The 19,970-nt window shown below is 50.2% G+C and overlaps 1 protein-coding gene across 5 annotated transcripts in view; it reads right to left on the bottom strand.

The window, feature by feature from the left end:
- LOC123732691 (WD repeat domain phosphoinositide-interacting protein 2) overlaps window positions 1–19,970 on the bottom strand; it is an 85,674-nt gene that overhangs the window by 8,878 nt on the left and 56,826 nt on the right. For all 5 annotated transcript variants that reach the window (XM_045711941.1, XM_045711943.1, XM_045711945.1 and 2 more), the window contains 4 exons: window positions 14,789–14,859; window positions 7,009–7,116; window positions 1,773–1,851; window positions 1,418–1,503 (listed from right to left, as the gene is read on the bottom strand). In XM_045711941.1, the coding sequence (XP_045567897.1) occupies window positions 1,418–1,503; window positions 1,773–1,851; window positions 7,009–7,116; window positions 14,789–14,859 (344 nt within the window). The remainder of the gene's footprint in view (window positions 1–1,417; window positions 1,504–1,772; window positions 1,852–7,008; window positions 7,117–14,788; window positions 14,860–19,970) is intronic.

Below are 19,970 nucleotides of genomic sequence, written 5' to 3'. Positions count from 1 at the left end.
CTGTCTTCTCCGTTAACGGGAGGGCTGCTCCGGGCTGTCTTCTCCGTTAACGGGAGGGCTGCTCCGGGCTGTCTTCTCCGTTAACGGGAGGGCTGCTCCGGGCTGTCTTCTCCGTTAACGGGAGGGCTGCTCCGGGCTGTCTTCTCCGTTAACGGGAGGGCTGCTCTGGGCTGTCTTCTCCGTTAACGGGAGGGCTGCTCTAGGCTGTCTTCTCCGTTAACGGGAGGGCTGCTCCGGGCTGTCTTCTCCGTTAACGGGAGGGCTGCTCCGGGCTGAGTTTTTCCAGGGAACGAATGCTGTGTAGTTTAACGTGCAACATGATAAATAGGATCCAGAACGATCAGATTTATTTTGTGATCTTTAGAGATTCATTTTCCCGCATGTTTTTAGAGGAAGTGGGAACTGAAAGAAAAAAAACACATCAGCTAGATCGATAACTGTTGCTCGACAGCGGGTGCGATTGATCGTTGACAGTAAATTGTCCGTTTTCCAAAAACGTTGCTTGGTAAACATCGGTATAAAGAACACGTGATGATCCCCTCAGCGAATGGAATCCCTGCGTTTCTAAAGCGGTGATATTTCATCAATATCCCCTCAGATGTTAAAAACCGTCTTCCAGCTGTAGTACGCTGATCTCTCCCTTCACCCCGCCGGACAGGGAGGACAGGAAGTGAGGAGAGGAAGGGAGGGCGGGACAGGGAGGACAGGAAGTGAGGAGAGGAAGAGAGGAGAGGAAGTGAGGAGAGGAAGTGAGGACAGGCAGTGAGGAGAGGAAGTGAGGACAGGAAGTGAGGAGAGGACGTGAGGGCAGGAAGTGAGGAGAGGAAGTGAGGGCAGGCAGTGAGGACAGGAAGTGAGGGCAGGCAGTGAGGAGAGGAAGTGAGGAGAGGAAGTGAGGAGAGGAAGTGAGGGCAGGCAGTGAGGAGAGGAAGTGAGGGCAGGCAGTGAGGAGAGGAAGTGAGGGCAGGCAGTGAGGAGAGGAAGTGAGGAGAGGAAGTGAGGAGAGGCAGTGAGGAGAGGAAGTGAGGAGAGGAAGTGAGGAGAGGAAGTGAGGAGAGGAAGTGAGGGCAGGCAGTGAGGACAGGCAGTGAGGACAGGAAGTGAGGGCAGGCAGTGAGGACAGGAAGTGAGGACAGGCAGTGAGGACAGGAAGTGAGGACAGGCAGTGAGGACAGGAAGTGAGGGCAGGCAGTGAGGACAGGAAGTGTGTCAGAGAACGTTCCAGTGTGTGTTAGAGAACGTGAGGACAGGAAGTGAGGAGAGGAAGTGAGGGCAGGAAGTGAGGAGAGGAAGTGAGGGCAGGAAGTGAGGAGAGGAAGTGAGGAGAGGAAGTGAGGGCAGGCAGTGAGGAGAGGAAGTGAGGAGAGGAAGTGAGGACAGGAAGTGTGTCAGAGAACGTTCCAGCGGGGGTTCTCACATGGCCAAGGCGCAGATGTTCTTGTGTCCAGAGAAGGGCAGTCGGACGGTGGCGAAGGCTCGTCCCTGGGTGAACATCTCTGTTACCTGGTGGAGGAGACATGGTCACACACACACACACACACACACACACACACACACTACACACACACACACACACACTACACACACACACACACACACACACTACACACACACACACTACACACACACACTCACACACACACTACACCACACACACACACACACACACACACACACACACACACTACACACACACACACACACACACACACACTACACACACACACACACACACACACACACACACACACACCCCCTCTCTCTAAACTCACCTGAGAAGGCAGGTAGGTGGTGGAAGCCAACAGGACCTTACCAAAGTATCCCCCCCATGTAGTAGGTTCCTCCGCCGGCCTACACACCATGATGAGAGAAAGAGGACAATCAACATCTCCTCCTCTGGCCTCCACACCATGATGAGAAACAGGACAACATCTCCTCCTCCCCGGCCTCCACACCATGATGAGAAACAGGACAACATCTCCTCCTCTGGCCTCCACACCATGATGAGAAACAGGACAACATCTCCTCCTCCTCTGGCCTCCACACCATGATGAGAAACAGGACAACATCTCCTCCTCCTCTGGCCTCCACACCATGATGAGAAACAGGACAACATCTCCTCCTCCTCCGGCCTCCACACCATGATGAGAAACAGGACAACATCTCCTCCTCCTCTGGCCTCCACACCATGATGAGAAACAGGACAACATCTCCTCCTCCTCCGGCCTCCACACCATGATGAGAAACAGGACAACATCTCCTCCTCCTCTGGCCTCCACACCATGATGAGAGAAACAGGACAACATCTCCTCCTCCTCTGGCCTCCACACCATGATGAGAAACAGGACAACATCTCCTCCTCCTCCGGCCTCCACACCATGATGAGAAACAGGACAACATCTCCTCCTCCTCTGGCCTCCACACCATGATGAGAAACAGGACAACATCTCCTCCTCCTCCTCTGGCCTCCACACCATGATGAGAAACAGGACAACATCTCCTCCTCCTCCTCTGGCCTCCACACCATGATGAGAAACAGGACAACATCTCCTCCTCCTCCGGCCTCCACACCATGATGAGAAACAGGACAACATCTCCTCCTCCTCTGGCCTCCACACCATGATGAGAGAAACAGGACAACATGTCCTCCTCCTCTGGCCTCCACACCATGATGAGAAACAGGACAACATCTCCTCCTCCTCTGGCCTCCACACCATGATGAGAAACAGGACAACATCTCCTCCTCCTCTGGCCTCCACACCATGATGAGAAACAGGACAACATCTCCTCCTCCTCTGGCCTCCACACCATGATGAGAAACAGGACAACATCTCCTCCTCCTCTGGCCTCCACACCATGATGAGAAACAGGACAACATCTCCTCCTCTCTGGCCTCCACACCATGATGAGAAACAGGACAACATCTCCTCCTCCTCTGGCCTCCACACCATGATGAGAAACAGGACAACATCTCCTCCTCCTCTGGCCTCCACACCATGATGAGAAACAGGACAACATCTCCTCCTCCTCTGGCCTCCACACCATGATGAGAAACAGGACAACATCTCCTCCTCCTCTGGCCTCCACACCATGATGAGAAACAGGACAACATCTCCTCCTCCTCCGGCCTCCACACCATGATGAGAAACAGGACAACATCTCCTCCTCTCCGGCCTCCACACCATGATGAGAAACAGGACAACATCTCCTCCTCCTCTGGCCTCCACACCATGATGAGAAACAGGACAACATCTCCTCCTCCTCTGGCCTCCACACCATGATGAGAAACAGGACAACATCTCCTCCTCCTCCGGCCTCCACACCATGATGAGAAACAGGACAACATCTCCTCCTCCTCCGGCCTCCACACCATGATGAGAAACAGGACAACATCTCCTCCTCCTCTGGCCTCCACACCATGATGAGAAACAGGACAACATCTCCTCCTCCTCCGGCCTCCACACCATGATGAGAAACAGGACAACATCTCCTCCTCCTCCGGCCTCCACACCATGATGAGAAACAGGACAACATCTCCTCCTCTCTGGCCTCCACACCATGATGAGAAACAGGACAACATCTCCTCCTCCTCTGGCCTCCACACCATGATGAGAAACAGGACAACATCTCCTCCTCCTCTGGCCTCCACACCATGATGAGAAACAGGACAACATCTCCTCCTCCTCTGGCCTCCACACCATGATGAGAAACAGGACAACATCTCCTCCTCCTCTGGCCTCCACACCATGATGAGAAACAGGACAACATCTCCTCCTCCTCTGGCCTCCACACCATGATGAGAAACAGGACAACATCTCCTCCTCCTCTGGCCTCCACACCATGATGAGAAACAGGACAACATCTCCTCCTCCTGGCCTCCACACCATGATGAGAAACAGGACAACATCTCCTCCTCCTCCGGCCTCCACACCATGATGAGAAACAGGACAACATCTCCTCCTCTGGCCTCCACACCATGATGAGAAACAGGACAACATCTCCTCCTCCTCCGGCCTCCACACCATGATGAGAAACAGGACAACATCTCCTCCTCCTCCGGCCTCCACACCATGATGAGAAACAGGACAACATCTCCTCCTCCTCTGGCCTCCACACCATGATGAGAAACAGGACAACATCTCCTCCTCCTCTGGCCTCCACACCATGATGAGAAACAGGACAACATCTCCTCCTCCTCTGGCCTCCACACCATGATGAGAAACAGGACAACATCTCCTCCTCCTCTGGCCTCCACACCATGATGAGAAACAGGACAACATCTCCTCCTCCTCCGGCCTCCACACCATGATGAGAGAAACAGGACAACATCTCCTCCTCCTCTGGCCTCCACACCATGATGAGAAACAGGACAACATCTCCTCCTCCTCCGGCCTCCACACCATGATGAGAAACAGGACAACATCTCCTCCTCCTCCGGCCTCCACACCATGATGAGAGAAACAGGACAACATCTCCTCCTCCTCTGGCCTCCACACCATGATGAGAGAAACAGGACAACATCTCCTCCTCCTCTGGCCTCCACACCATGATGAGAAACAGGACAACATCTCCTCCTCCTCTGGCCTCCACACCATGATGAGAAACAGGACAACATCTCCTCCTCCTCCGGCCTCCACACCATGATGAGAAACAGGACAACATCTCCTCCTCTGGCCTCCACACCATGATGAGAAACAGGACAACATCTCCTCCTCTGGCCTCCACACCATGATGAGAAACAGGACAACATCTCCTCCTCCTCTGGCCTCCACACCATGATGAGAAACAGGACAACATCTCCTCCTCCTCTGGCCTCCACACCATGATGAGAAACAGGACAACATCTCCTCCTCCTCTGGCCTCCACACCATGATGAGAAACAGGACAACATCTCCTCCTCCTCTGGCCTCCACACCATGATGAGAAACAGGACAACATCTCCTCCTCCTCTGGCCTCCACACCATGATGAGAAACAGGACAACATCTCCTCCTCCTCTGGCCTCCACACCATGATGAGAAACAGGACAACATCTCCTCCTCCGGCCTCCACACCATGATGAGAAACAGGACAACATCTCCTCCTCCTCTGGCCTCCACACCATGATGAGAAACAGGACAACATCTCCTCCTCCTCTGGCCTCCACACCATGATGAGAAACAGGACAACATCTCCTCCTCCTCCGGCCTCCACACCATGATGAGAGAAACAGGACAACATCTCCTCCTCCTCTGCCCTCCACACCATGATGAGAAACAGGACAACATCTCCTCCTCCTCCGGCCTCCACACCATGATGAGAAACAGGACAACATCTCCTCCTCCTCCGGCCTCCACACCATGATGAGAGAAACAGGACAACATCTCCTCCTCCTCTGGCCTCCACACCATGATGAGAGAAACAGGACAACATGTCCTCCTCCTCTGGCCTCCACACCATGATGAGAGAAACAGGACAACATCTCCTCCTCCTCTGGCCTCCACACCATGATGAGAAACAGGACAACATCTCCTCCTCCTCTGGCCTCCACACCATGATGAGAAACAGGACAACATCTCCTCCTCCTCCGGCCTCCACACCATGATGAGAAACAGGACAACATCTCCTCCTCCTCTGGCCTCCACACCATGATGAGAAACAGGACAACATCTCCTCCTCCTCTGGCCTCCACACCATGATGAGAAACAGGACAACATCTCCTCCTCCGGCCTCCACACCATGATGAGAAACAGGACAACATCTCCTCCTCCTCTGGCCTCCACACCATGATGAGAAACAGGACAACATCTCCTCCTCTGGCCTCCACACCATGATGAGAAACAGGACATCTCCTCCTCCTCCGGCCTCCACACCATGATGAGAAACAGGACAACATCTCCTCCTCTGGCCTCCACACCATGATGAGAAACAGGACAACATCTCCTCCTCTGGCCTCCACACCATGATGAGAAACAGGACAACATCTCCGCCTCCTCTGGCCTCCACACCATGATGAGAAACAGGACAACATCTCCTCCTCCTCTGGCCTCCACACCATGATGAGAACCAGGACAACATCTCCTCCTCCTCTGGCCTCCACACCATGATGAGAAACAGGACAACATCTCCTCCTCCTCTGGCCTCCACACCATGATGAGAAACAGGACAACATCTCCTCCTCCTCTGGCCTCCACACCATGATGAGAAACAGGACAACATCTCCTCCTCCGGCCTCCACACCATGATGAGAAACAGGACAACATCTCCTCCTCCTCTGGCCTCCACACCATGATGAGAAACAGGACAACATCTCCTCCTCCTCCTCTGGCCTCCACACCATGATGAGAAACAGGACAACATCTCCTCCTCCTCTGGCCTCCACACCATGATGAGAAACAGGACAACATCTCCTCCTCCTCTGGCCTCCACACCATGATGAGAAACAGGACAACATCTCCTCCTCCTCTGGCCTCCACACCATGATGAGAAACAGGACAACATCTCCTCCTCCTCTGGCCTCCACACCATGATGAGAAACAGGACAACATCTCCTCCTCCTCTGGCCTCCACACCATGATGAGAAACAGGACAACATCTGAAGGGTAAAGGGGGCGGCGTGAAGGGTAAAGGGGGCGGAGTGAAGGGTAAAGGGGGCGGAGTGAAGGGTAAAGGGGCGGAGTGAAGGGTAAAGGGGGCGGAGTGAAGGGTAAAGGGGCGGAGTGAAGGGTAAAGGGGCGGAGCGAAGGGTAAAGGGGGCGGAGTGAAGGGTAAAGGGGCGGAGTGAAGGGTAAAGGGGGCGGAGCGAAGGGTAAAGGGACGGAGCGAAGGGTAAAGGGGCGGAGTGAAGGGTAAAGGGGCGGAGTGAAGGGTAAAGGGGCGGAGTGAAGGGTAAAGGGGCGGAGTGAAGGGTAAAGGGGCGGAGTGAAGGGTAAAGGGGCGGAGCGAAGGGTAAAGGGGACGGGGCGAAGGGTAAAGGGGGGCGGAGTGAAGGGTAAAGGGGGCGGAGTGAAGGGTAAAGGGGGCGGAGTACTTCTCTTTCTGAGTCTCCAGTTTGAAGATGTGGACCGTCTCCGTGTTACTGGAAGCTGATAGGTGGAGGCCCTCCATGCTGAAGGCCAGGGAACAGATAGACACACACCTACCACACACACACACACACACACACACACACACACACACACACACACACACACACACACACACACACACACACACACACAGACACACACACACACCACACACACACACACACACACACACATACAAAAAGAAAAAGAGCTCATTTAATATCGTCCACTATTAAACACATATTACTATATTGAGGGGAATGAAGAAGGAGGAGAGAGGAGGAGGAGGAGAGAGGAGGAGGGAGGAGAAATGGATAGAGAGAGAATAGGGAGGAGGAGGAGGAGGAGGGAGGAGGAGAAATGGACATAGAGATGGATAGAGAGAGTATAGGGAGGAGGAGGAGGAGGAGGAGAAATGGACATAGAGATGGATAGAGAGAGAATAGGGAGGAGGAGGAGGAGGAGGAGAAATGGACATAGAGATGGATAGAGAGAGAATAGGGAGGAGGAGGAGGAGGAGGGAGGAGGAGAAATGGACATAGAGATGGATATAGAGAGAATAGGGAGGAGGAGGAGGAGGAGGAGGGAGGAGAAATGGACATAGAGATGGATAGAGAGAGAATAGGGAGGAGGAGGAGGAGGAGGGAGGAGGAGAAATGGACATAGAGATGGATAGAGAGAGTATAGGGAGGAGGAGGAGGAGGAGGAGGGAGGAGGAGAAATGGACATAGAGATGGATAGAGAGAGAATAGGGAGGAGGAGGAGGAGGAGGAGGAGGAGAAATGGACATAGAGATGGATAGAGAGAGAATCGGGAGGAGGAGGAGGAGGAGGAGGGAGGAGAAATGGACATAGAGATGGATAGAGAGAGAATCGGGAGGAGGAGGAGGAGGAGGAGGGAGGAGAAATGGACATAGAGATGGATAGAGAGAGAATAGGGAGGAGGAGGAGGAGGAGGAGAAATGGACATAGAGATGGATAGAGAGAGAATAGGGAGGAGGAGGAGGAGGAGGAGGGAGGAGGAGAAATGGACATAGAGATGGATAGAGAGAGAATAGGGAGGAGGAGGAGGAGGGAGGAGGAGAAATGGACATAGAGATGGATAGAGAGAGAATAGGGAGGAGGAGGAGGAGGAGGAGAAATGGACATAGAGATGGATAGAGAGAGAATAGGGAGGAGGAGGAGGAGGAGGGAGGAGAAATGGACATAGAGATGGATAGAGAGAGAATAGGGAGGAGGAGGAGGAGAAATGGACATAGAGATGGATAGAGAGAGAATAGGGAGGAGGAGGAGGAGGAGGGAGGAGGAGAAATGGACATAGAGATGGATATAGAGAGAATAGGGAGGAGGAGGAGGAGGAGGAGGGAGGAGAAATGGACATAGAGATGGATAGAGAGAGAATAGGGAGGAGGAGGAGGAGGAGGGAGGAGGAGAAATGGACATAGAGATGGATAGAGAGAGTATAGGGAGGAGGAGGAGGAGGAGGAGGAGAAATGGACATAGAGCTGGATAGAGAGAGAATAGGGAGGAGGAGGAGGAGGAGGGAGGAGGAGAAATGGACATAGAGATGGATAGAGAGAGAATCGGGAGGAGGAGGAGGAGGAGGGAGGAGAAATGGACATAGAGATGGATAGAGAGAGAATAGGGAGGAGGAGGAGGAGGAGGAGAAGGAGAAATGGACATAGAGATGGATAGAGAGAGAATAGGGAGGAGGAGGAGGAGGAGAAATGGACATAGAGATGGATAGAGAGAGAATAGGGAGGAGGAGGAGGAGGAGGAGGGAGGAGAAATGGACATAGAGATGGATAGAGAGAGAATAGGGAGGAGGAGGAGGAGGAGGGAGGAGGAGAAATGGACATAGAGATGGATAGAGAGAGAATAGGGAGGAGGAGGAGGAGGAGGAGGAGGAGGAGAAATGGACATAGAGATGGATAGAGAGAGAATAGGGAGGAGGAGGAGGAGGGAGGAGGAGAAATGGACATAGAGATGGATAGAGAGAGAATAGGGAGGAGGAGGAGGAGGAGGAAATGGACATAGAGATGGATAGAGAGAGAATAGGGAGGAGGAGGAGGAGGAGGAGGGAGGAGAAATGGACATAGAGATGGATAGAGAGAGAATAGGGAGGAGGAGGAGGAGGAGGAGGAGAAATGGACATAGAGATGGATAGAGAGAGAATAGGGAGGAGGAGGAGGAGGAGAAATGGACATAGAGATGGATAGAGAGAGAATAGGGAGGAGGAGGAGGAGGAGGAGGGAGGAGGAGAAATGGACATAGAGATGGATAGAGAGAGAATCGGGAGGAGGAGGAGGAGGAGGGAGGAGAAATGGACATAGAGATGGATAGAGAGAGAATAGGGAGGAGGAGGAGGAGAAGGAGAAATGGACATAGAGATGGATAGAGAGAGAATAGGGAGGAGGAGGAGGAGGAGGAGGAGAAATGGACATAGAGATGGATAGAGAGAGAATCGGGAGGAGGAGGAGGAGGAGGAGGGAGGAGGAGAAATGGACATAGAGATGGATAGAGAGAGAATAGGGAGGAGGAGGAGGAGGGAGGAGGAGAAATGGACATAGAGATGGATAGAGAGAGAATCGGGAGGAGGAGGAGGAGGAGGAGGGAGGAGAAATGGACATAGAGATGGATAGAGAGAGAATAGGGAGGAGGAGGAGGAGGAGGAGGGAGGAGAAATGGACATAGAGATGGATAGAGAGAGAATAGGGAGGAGGAGGAGGGAGGAGGGAGGAGGAGAAATGGACATAGAGATGGATAGAGAGAGAATAGGGAGGAGGAGGAGGAGGAGGAGGAGAAATGGACATAGAGATGGATAGAGAGAGAATAGGGAGGAGGAGGAGGAGGAGGAGAAATGGACATAGAGATGGATAGAGAGAGAATAGGGAGGAGGAGGAGGAGGAGGAGGGAGGAGAAATGGACATAGAGATGGATAGAGAGAGAATAGGGAGGAGGAGGAGGAGGAGGAGAAATGGACATAGAGATGGATAGAGAGAGAATAGGGAGGAGGAGGAGGAGGGAGGAGGAGAAATGGACATAGAGATGGATAGAGAGAGAATAGGGAGGAGGAGGAGGAGGGAGGAGGAGAAATGGACATAGAGATGGATAGAGAGAGAATAGGGAGGAGGAGGAGGAGGAGGAGAAATGGACATAGAGATGGATAGAGAGAGAATAGGGAGGAGGAGGAGGAGGAGGGAGGAGGAGAAATGGACATAGAGATGGATAGAGAGAGAATAGGGAGGAGGAGGAGGAGGAGAAATGGACATAGAGATGGATAGAGAGAGAATAGGGAGGAGGAGGAGGAGGAGGAGGAGGAGAAATGGACATAGAGATGGATAGAGAGAGAATAGGGAGGAGGAGGAGGAGGAGGAGGAGGAGAAATGGACATAGAGATGGATAGAGAGAGAATAGGGAGGAGGAGGAGGAGGAGGAGAAATGGACATAGAGATGGATAGAGAGAGTATAGGGAGGAGGAGGAGGAGGGAGGAGGAGAAATGGACATAGAGATGGATAGAGAGAGAATAGGGAGGAGGAGGAGGAGGAGAAATGGACATAGAGATGGATAGAGAGAGAATAGGGAGGAGGAGGAGGAGGAGGAGAAATGGACATAGAGATGGATAGAGAGAGAATAGGGAGGAGGAGGAGGAGGAGGAGGAGAAATGGACATAGAGATGGATAGAGAGAGAATAGGGAGGAGGAGGAGGAGGAGGAGAAATGGACATAGAGATGGATAGAGAGAGAATAGGGAGGAGGAGGAGGAGGAGGGAGGAGAAATGGACATAGAGATGGATAGAGAGAGAATAGGAGGAGGAGGAGGAGGAGAAATGGACATAGAGATGGATAGAGAGAGAATAGGGAGGAGGAGGAGGAGGAGGAGGAGGAGAAATGGACATAGAGATGGATAGAGAGAGAATAGGGAGGAGGAGGAGGAGGAGGGAGGAGAAATGGACATAGAGATGGATAGAGAGAGAATAGGGAGGAGGAGGAGGAGGAGGAGGGAGGAGAAATGGACATAGAGATGGATAGAGAGAGAATAGGGAGGAGGAGGAGGAGGAGGAGAAATGGACATAGAGATGGATAGAGAGAGAATAGGGAGGAGGAGGAGGAGGAGGAGAAATGGACATAGAGATGGATAGAGAGAGAATAGGGAGGAGGAGGAGGAGGAGGAGGGAGGAGAAATGGACATAGAGATGGATAGAGAGAGAATAGGGAGGAGGAGGAGGAGGAGGAGAAATGGACATAGAGATGGATAGAGAGAGAATAGGGAGGAGGAGGAGGAGGAGGAGGAGGAGGAGAAATGGACATAGAGATGGATAGAGAGAGAATAGGGAGGAGGAGGAGGAGGGAGGAGGAGAAATGGACATAGAGATGGATAGAGAGAGAATAGGGAGGAGGAGGGAGGAGGAGAAATGGACATAGAGATGGATAGAGAGAGAATAGGGAGGAGGAGGAGGAGGAGGAGGAGGAGAAATGGACATAGAGATGGATAGAGAGAGAATAGGGAGGAGGAGGAGGGAAGAGAAATGGACATAGAGATGGATAGAGAGAGAATAGGGAGGAGGAGGAGGAGGAGGGAGGAGGAGAAATGGACATAGAGATGGATAGAGAGAGAATAGGGAGGAGGAGGAGGAGGAGGGAGGAGAAATGGACATAGAGATGGATAGAGAGAGAATAGGAGGAGGAGGAGGAGGAGGGAGGAGGAGAAATGGACATAGAGATGGATAGAGAGAGAATAGGGAGGAGGAGGAGGAGGAGGAGGAGAAATGGACATAGAGATGGATAGAGAGAGAATAGGGAGGAGGAGGAGGAGGAGGAGGAGGAGAAATGGACATAGAGATGGATAGAGAGAGAATAGGGAGGAGGAGGAGGAGGAGGAGGAGAAATGGACATAGAGATGGATAGAGAGAGAATAGGGAGGAGGAGGAGGAGGAGGAGGAGGAGAAATGGACATAGAGATGGATAGAGAGAGAATAGGGAGGGAGGAGGAGGAGGAGGAGAAATGGACATAGAGATGGATAGAGAGAGAATAGGGAGGAGGAGGAGGAGGAGGAGGAGGAGGAGAAATGGACATAGAGATGGATAGAGAGAGAATAGGGAGGAGGAGGAGGAGGAGGAGGAGAAATGGACATAGAGATGGATAGAGAGAGAATAGGGAGGAGGAGGAGGAGGGAGGAGGAGAAATGGACATAGAGATGGATAGAGAGAGAATAGGGAGGAGGAGGAGGAGGAGGAGGAGGAGAAATGGACATAGAGATGGATAGAGAGAGAATAGGGAGGAGGAGGAGGAGGAGGAGGAGAAATGGACATAGAGATGGATAGAGAGAGAATAGGGAGGAGGAGGAGGAGGAGGAGGAGGAGAAATGGACATAGAGATGGATAGAGAGAGAATAGGGAGGAGGAGGAGGAGGAGGGAGGAGGAGAAATGGACATAGAGATGGATAGAGAGAGAATAGGGAGGAGGAGGAGGAGGAGGGAGGAGGAGAAATGGACATAGAGATGGATAGAGAGAGAATAGGGAGGAGGAGGAGGAGGAGGAGGAGGAGAAATGGACATAGAGATGGATAGAGAGAGAATAGGGAGGAGGAGGAGGAGGAGGAGGAGAAATGGACATAGAGATGGATAGAGAGAGAATAGGGAGGAGGAGGAGGAGGAGGAGAGGAGAAATGGACATAGAGATGGATAGAGAGAGAATAGGGAGGAGGAGGAGGAGGAGGAGGAGAAATGGACATAGAGATGGATAGAGAGAGAATAGGGAGGAGGAGGAGGAGGAGGAGGAGGAGAAATGGACATAGAGATGGATAGAGAGAGAATAGGGAGGAGGAGGAGGAGGAGGAGGAGAAATGGACATAGAGATGGATAGAGAGAGAATAGGGAGGAGGAGGAGGAGGAGGAGGAGGAGAAATGGACATAGAGATGGATAGAGAGAGAATAGGGAGGAGGAGGAGGAGGAGGAGGGAGGAGAAATGGACATAGAGATGGATAGAGAGAGAATAGGGAGGAGGAGGAGGGAGGAGGAGGAGAAATGGACATAGAGATGGATAGAGAGAGAATAGGGGAGGAGGAGGAGGAGGAGAAATGGACATAGAGATGGATAGAGAGAGAATAGGGAGGAGGAGGAGGAGGAGGAGAAATGGACATAGAGATGGATAGAGAGAGAATAGGGAGGAGGAGGAGGAGGAGGAGGAGGAGAAATGGACATAGAGATGGATAGAGAGAGAATAGGGAGGAGGAGGAGGAGGAGGAGAAATGGACATAGAGATGGATAGAGAGAGAATAGGGAGGAGGAGGAGGGGAGGAGGGAGGAGGAGAAATGGACATAGAGATGGATAGAGAGAGAATAGGGAGGAGGAGGAGGAGGAGGAGGAGAAATGGACATAGAGATGGATAGAGAGAGAATAGGGAGGAGGAGGGGAGGAGGAGAAATGGACATAGAGATGGATAGAGAGAGAATAGGGAGGAGGAGGAGGAGGAGGGAGGAGGAGAAATGGACATAGAGATGGATAGAGAGAGAATAGGGAGGAGGAGGAGGAGGAGAAATGGACATAGAGATGGATAGAGAGAGAATAGGGAGGAGGAGGAGGAGGAGGGGAGGAGAAATGGACATAGAGATGGATAGAGAGAGAATAGGGAGGAGGAGGAGGAGGAGGAGGAGGAGAAATGGACATAGAGATGGATAGAGAGAGAATAGGGGAGGAGGAGGAGGAGGGAGGAGAAATGGACATAGAGATGGATAGAGAGAGAATAGGGAGGAGGAGGAGGAGGAGGAGAAGGAGAAATGGACATAGAGATGGATAGAGAGAGAATAGGGAGGAGGAGGAGGAGGAGGAGAAATGGACATAGAGATGGATAGAGAGAGAATCGGGAGGAGGAGGAGGAGGAGGAGGAGAGAAATGGACATAGAGATGGATAGAGAGAGAATAGGGAGGAGGAGGAGGAGGAGGAGAAATGGACATAGAGATGGATAGAGAGAGAATAGGGAGGAGGAGGAGGAGGAGGAGGAGGAGAAATGGACATAGAGATGGATAGAGAGAGAATAGGGAGGAGGAGGAGGAGGGAGGAGGAAATGGACATAGAGATGGATAGAGAGAGAATAGGGAGGAGGAGGAGGAGGAGGAGGGAGGAGGAGAAATGGACATAGAGATGGATAGAGAGAGAATAGGGAGGAGGAGGAGGAGGAGGAGAAGGAGAAATGGACATAGAGATGGATAGAGAGAGAATAGGGAGGAGGAGGAGGAGGAGGAGGAGAAATGGACATAGAGATGGATAGAGAGAGAATAGGGAGGAGGAGGAGGAGGAGGAGGGAGGAGGAGAAATGGACATAGAGATGGATAGAGAGAGAATAGGGAGGAGGAGGAGGAGGAGGGAGGAGGAGAAATGGACATAGAGATGGATAGAGAGAGAATAGGGAGGAGGAGGAGGGAGGAGGAGAAATGGACATAGAGATGGATAGAGAGAGAATAGGGAGGAGGAGGAGGAGGGAGGAGGAGAAATGGACATAGAGATGGATAGAGAGAGAATAGGGAGGAGGAGGAGGAGGAGGGAGGAGGAGAAATGGACATAGAGATGGATAGAGAGAGAATAGGGAGGAGGAGGAGGAGGGAGGAGAAATGGACATAGAGATGGATAGAGAGAGAATAGGGAGGAGGAGGAGGAGGAGGAGGGAGAAGGAGAAATGGACATAGAGATGGATAGAGAGAGAATAGGGAGGAGGAGGAGGGAGGAGGAGGAGGAGTCCTACCTTTTGACTCCTCGACGGAACTCAAACAGTTTCTGTCCCTCAGGGATGGAGAAAACACGGATTACCGTCCCCTATCAGATCACAAGGATTCATTATACATTACCGTCCCCTATCAGATCACATTATACATTACCGTCCCCTATCAGATCACAAGGATTCATTATACATTACCGTCCCCTATCAGATCACAATTATACATTACCGTCCCCTATCAGATCACAAGGATTCATTACACATTACCGTCCCCTATCAGATCACATTACACATTACCGTCCCCTATCAGATCACATTACACATTACCGTCCCCTATCAGATCACATTACACATTACCGTCCCCTATCAGATCACATTACACATTACCGTCCCCTATCAGATCACATTACCGTCCCCTATCAGATCACATTACCGTCCCCTATCAGATCACATTACCGTCCCCTATCAGATCACATTACCGTCCCCTATCAGATCACATTACCGTCCCAATCACATTACCGTCCCCTATCAGATCACATTACACATTACCGTCCCCTATCAGATCACATTACACATTACCGTCCCCTATCAGATCACATTACACATTACCGTCCCCTATCAGATCACATTACACATTACCGTCCCCTATCAGATCACATTACACATTACCGTCCCCTATCAGATCACATTACCGTCCCCTATCAGATCACATTACCGTCCCCTATCAGATCACATTACCGTCCCCTATCAGATCACATTACCGTCCCCTATCAGATCACATTACACACCACCGTCCCCTATCAGATCACATTACACATTACCGTCCCCTATCAGATCACATTACCGTCCCCTATCAGATCACATTACCGTCCCCTATCAGATCACATTACACGTCCCCTATCAGATCACATTACCGTCCCCTATCAGATCACATTACCGTCCCCTATCAGATCACATTACACATTACCGTCCCCTATCAGATCACATTACACATTACCGTCCCCTATCAGATCACATTACACATTACCGTCCCCTATCAGATCACATTACACACCACCGTCCCCTATCAGATCACATTACACATTACCGTCCCCTATCAGATCACATTACCGTCCCCTATCAGATCACATTACCGTCCCCTATCAGATCACATTACACATTACCGTCCCCTATCAGATCACATTACACATTACCGTCCCCTATCAGATCACATTACCGTCCCCTATCAGATCACATTACACATTACCGTCCCCTATCAGATCACATTACACATTACCGTCCCCTATCAGATCACATTACACGTCCCCTATCAGATCACATTACACTTACCGTCCCCTATCAGATCACATTACACATTACCGTCCCCTATCAGATCACGATTCATATACATTACCGTCCCCTATCAGATCACAAGACATTATACATTACCGTCCCCTATCAGATCACATTACACATTACCGTCCCCTATCAGATCACATTACACATTACCGTCCCCTATCAGATCACATTACACATTACCGTCCCCTATCAGATCACATTACACATTACCGTCCCCTATCAGATCACATTACACCGTCCCCTATCAGATCACATTACACATTACCGTCCCCTATCAGATCACATTACACATTACCGTCCCCTATCAGATCACATTACACATTACCGTCCCCTATCAGATCACATTACACATTACCGTCCCCTATCAGATCACATTACACATTACCGTCCCCTATCAGATCACATTACACATTACCGTCCCCTATCAGATCACATTACACATTACCGTCCCCTATCAGATCACATTACACATTACCGTCCCCTATCAGATCACATTACACATTACCGTCCCTATCAGATCACATTACACAGTCCCCTATCAGATCACATTACATTCGTCCCCTATCAGATCACATTACCGTCCCCTATCAGATCACATTACCGTCCCCTATCAGATCACATTACACATTACCGTCCCCTATCAGATCACATTACACATTACCGTCCCCTATCAGATCACATTACCGTCCCTATCAGATCACATTACCGTCCCCTATCAGATCACATTACCGTCCCCTATCAGATCACATTACCGTCCCCTATCAGATCACATTACCGTCCCCTATCAGATCACATTACACATTACCGTCCCCTATCAGATCACATTACACATTACCGTCCCCTATCAGATCACATTACACATTACCGTCCCCTATCAGATCACATTACACACCACCGTCCCCTATCAGATCACATTACACATTACCGTCCCCTATCAGATCACATTACCGTCCCCTATCAGATCACATTACCGTCCCCTATCAGATCACATTACACATTACCGTCCCCTATCAGATCACATTACACATTACCGTCCCCTATCAGATCACATTACCGTCCCCTATCAGATCACATTACACATTACCGTCCCCTATCAGATCACATTACACATTACCGTCCCCTATCAGATCACATTACCGTCCCCTATCAGATCACATTACACATTACCGTCCCCTATCAGATCACATTACACATTACCGTCCCCTATCAGATCACATTACACATTACCGTCCCCTATCAGATCACAATTACACATTACCGTCCCCTATCAGATCACATTACACATTACCGTCCCCTATCAGATCACATTACACATTACCGTCCCCTATCAGATCACATTACACATTACCGTCCCCTATCAGATCACATTACACATTACCGTCCCCTATCAGATCACATTACCGTCCCCTATCAGATCACATTACACATTACCGTCCCCTATCAGATCACATTACACATTACCGTCCCCTATCAGATCACATTACACATTACCGTCCCCTATCAGATCACATTACACATTACCGTCCCCTATCAGATCACATTACACATTACCGTCCCCCTATCAGATCACATTACACATTACCGTCCCCTATCAGATCACATTACACATTACCGTCCCCTATCAGATCACATTACACATTACCGTCCCCTATCAGATCACATTACACATTACCGTCCCCTATCAGATCACATTACACATTACCGTCCCCTATCAGATCACAATTACACATTACCGTCCCCTATCAGATCACATTACACATTACCGTCCCCTATCAGATCACATTACACATTACCGTCCCCTATCAGATCACATTACACATTACCGTCCCCTATCAGATCACATTACACATTACCGTCCCCTATCAGATCACATTACACATTACCGTCCCCTATCAGATCACATTACACATTACCGTCCCCTATCAGATCACATTACACATTACCGTCCCCTATCAGATCACATTACACATTACCGTCCCCTATCAGATCACATTACACATTACCGTCCCCTATCAGATCACATTACACATTACCGTCCCCTATCAGATCACATTACACATTACCGTCCCCTATCAGATCACATTACACATTACCGTCCCCTATCAGATCACATTACACATTACCGTCCCCTATCAGATCACATTACACATTACCGTCCCCTATCAGATCACATTACACATTACCGTCCCCTATCAGATCACATTACACATTACCGTCCCCTATCAGATCACATTACACATTACCGTCCCTATCAGATCACATTACATTACCGTCCCCTATCAGATCACATTACCGTCCCCTATCAGATCACATTACACATTACCGTCCCCTATCAGATCACATTACACATTACCGTCCCCTATCAGATCACATTACACACCGTCCCCTATCAGATCACATTACACATTACCGTCCCCTATCAGATCACATTACACATTACCGTCCCCTATCAGATCACATTACACATTACCGTCCCCTATCAGATCACATTATACATTACCGTCCCCTATCAGATCACATTACCGTCCCCTATCAGATCACATTACACATTACCGTCCCCTATCAGATCACATTACACATTACCGTCCCCTATCAGATCACATTACACATTACCGTCCCCTATCAGATCACATTACACATTACCGTCCCCTATCAGATCACATTACACTTACGTCCCCTATCAGATCACATTACCGTCCCTATCAGATCACATTACACATTACCGTCCCCTATCAGATCACATTACACATTACCGTCCCCTATCAGATCACATTACACATTACCGTCCCCTATCAGATCACATTACACATTACCGTCCCCTATCAGATCACATTACCGTCCCCTATCAGATCACATTACACATTACCGTCCCCTATCAGATCACATTACACATTACCGTCCCCTATCAGATCACATTACACATTACCGTCCCCTATCAGATCACATTACACATTACCGTCCCCTATCAGATCACATTACACATTACCGTCCCCTATCAGATCACATTACACTTACCGTCCCCTATCAGATCACATTACACATTACCGTCCCCTATCAGATCACATTACACATTACCGTCCCCTATCAGATCACATTACACATTACCGTCCCCTATCAGATCACATTACACATTACCGTCCCCTATCAGATCACATTACACATTACCGTCCCCTATCAGATCACATTACACATTACCGTCCCCTATCAGATCACATTACACATTACCGTCCCCTATCAGATCACATTACACATTACCGTCCCCTATCAGATCACATTACCGTCCCTATCAGATCACACATTACCGTCCCCTATCAGATCACATTACACATTACCGTCCCCTATCAGATCACATTACACATTACCGTCCCCTATCAGATCACATTACACATTACCGTCCCCCTATCAGATCACATTACACTACCGTCCCCTATCAGATCACATTACATTACCGTCCCCTATCAGATCACATTACATTACCGTCCCCTATCAGATCACATTACACATTACCGTCCCCTATCAGATCACATTACATTCCACCGTCCCCTATCAGATCACATTACACATTACCGTCCCCTATCAGATCACATTACACATTACCGTCCCTATCAGATCACATTACACAGTCCCTATCAGATCACATTACACATTACCGTCCCCTATCAGATCACATTACACATTACCGTCCCCTATCAGATCACATTACACATTACCGTCCCCTATCAGATCACATTACATTACCGTCCCCTATCAGATCACATTACACATTACCGTCCCCTATCAGATCACATTACATTACCGTCCCCTATCAGATCACATTACACATTACCGTCCCCTATCAGATCACATTACACATTACCGTCCCCTATCAGAT

The sequence above is a fragment of the Salmo salar genome, unplaced genomic scaffold, assembly GCF_905237065.1.
Source record: "Salmo salar unplaced genomic scaffold, Ssal_v3.1, whole genome shotgun sequence".
NCBI classification, from domain to species: Eukaryota; Metazoa; Chordata; class Actinopteri; order Salmoniformes; family Salmonidae; genus Salmo; species Salmo salar.
Note: the sequence above shows the minus strand (reverse complement) of the source record. Positions and strands in the feature narration are given on the sequence as shown.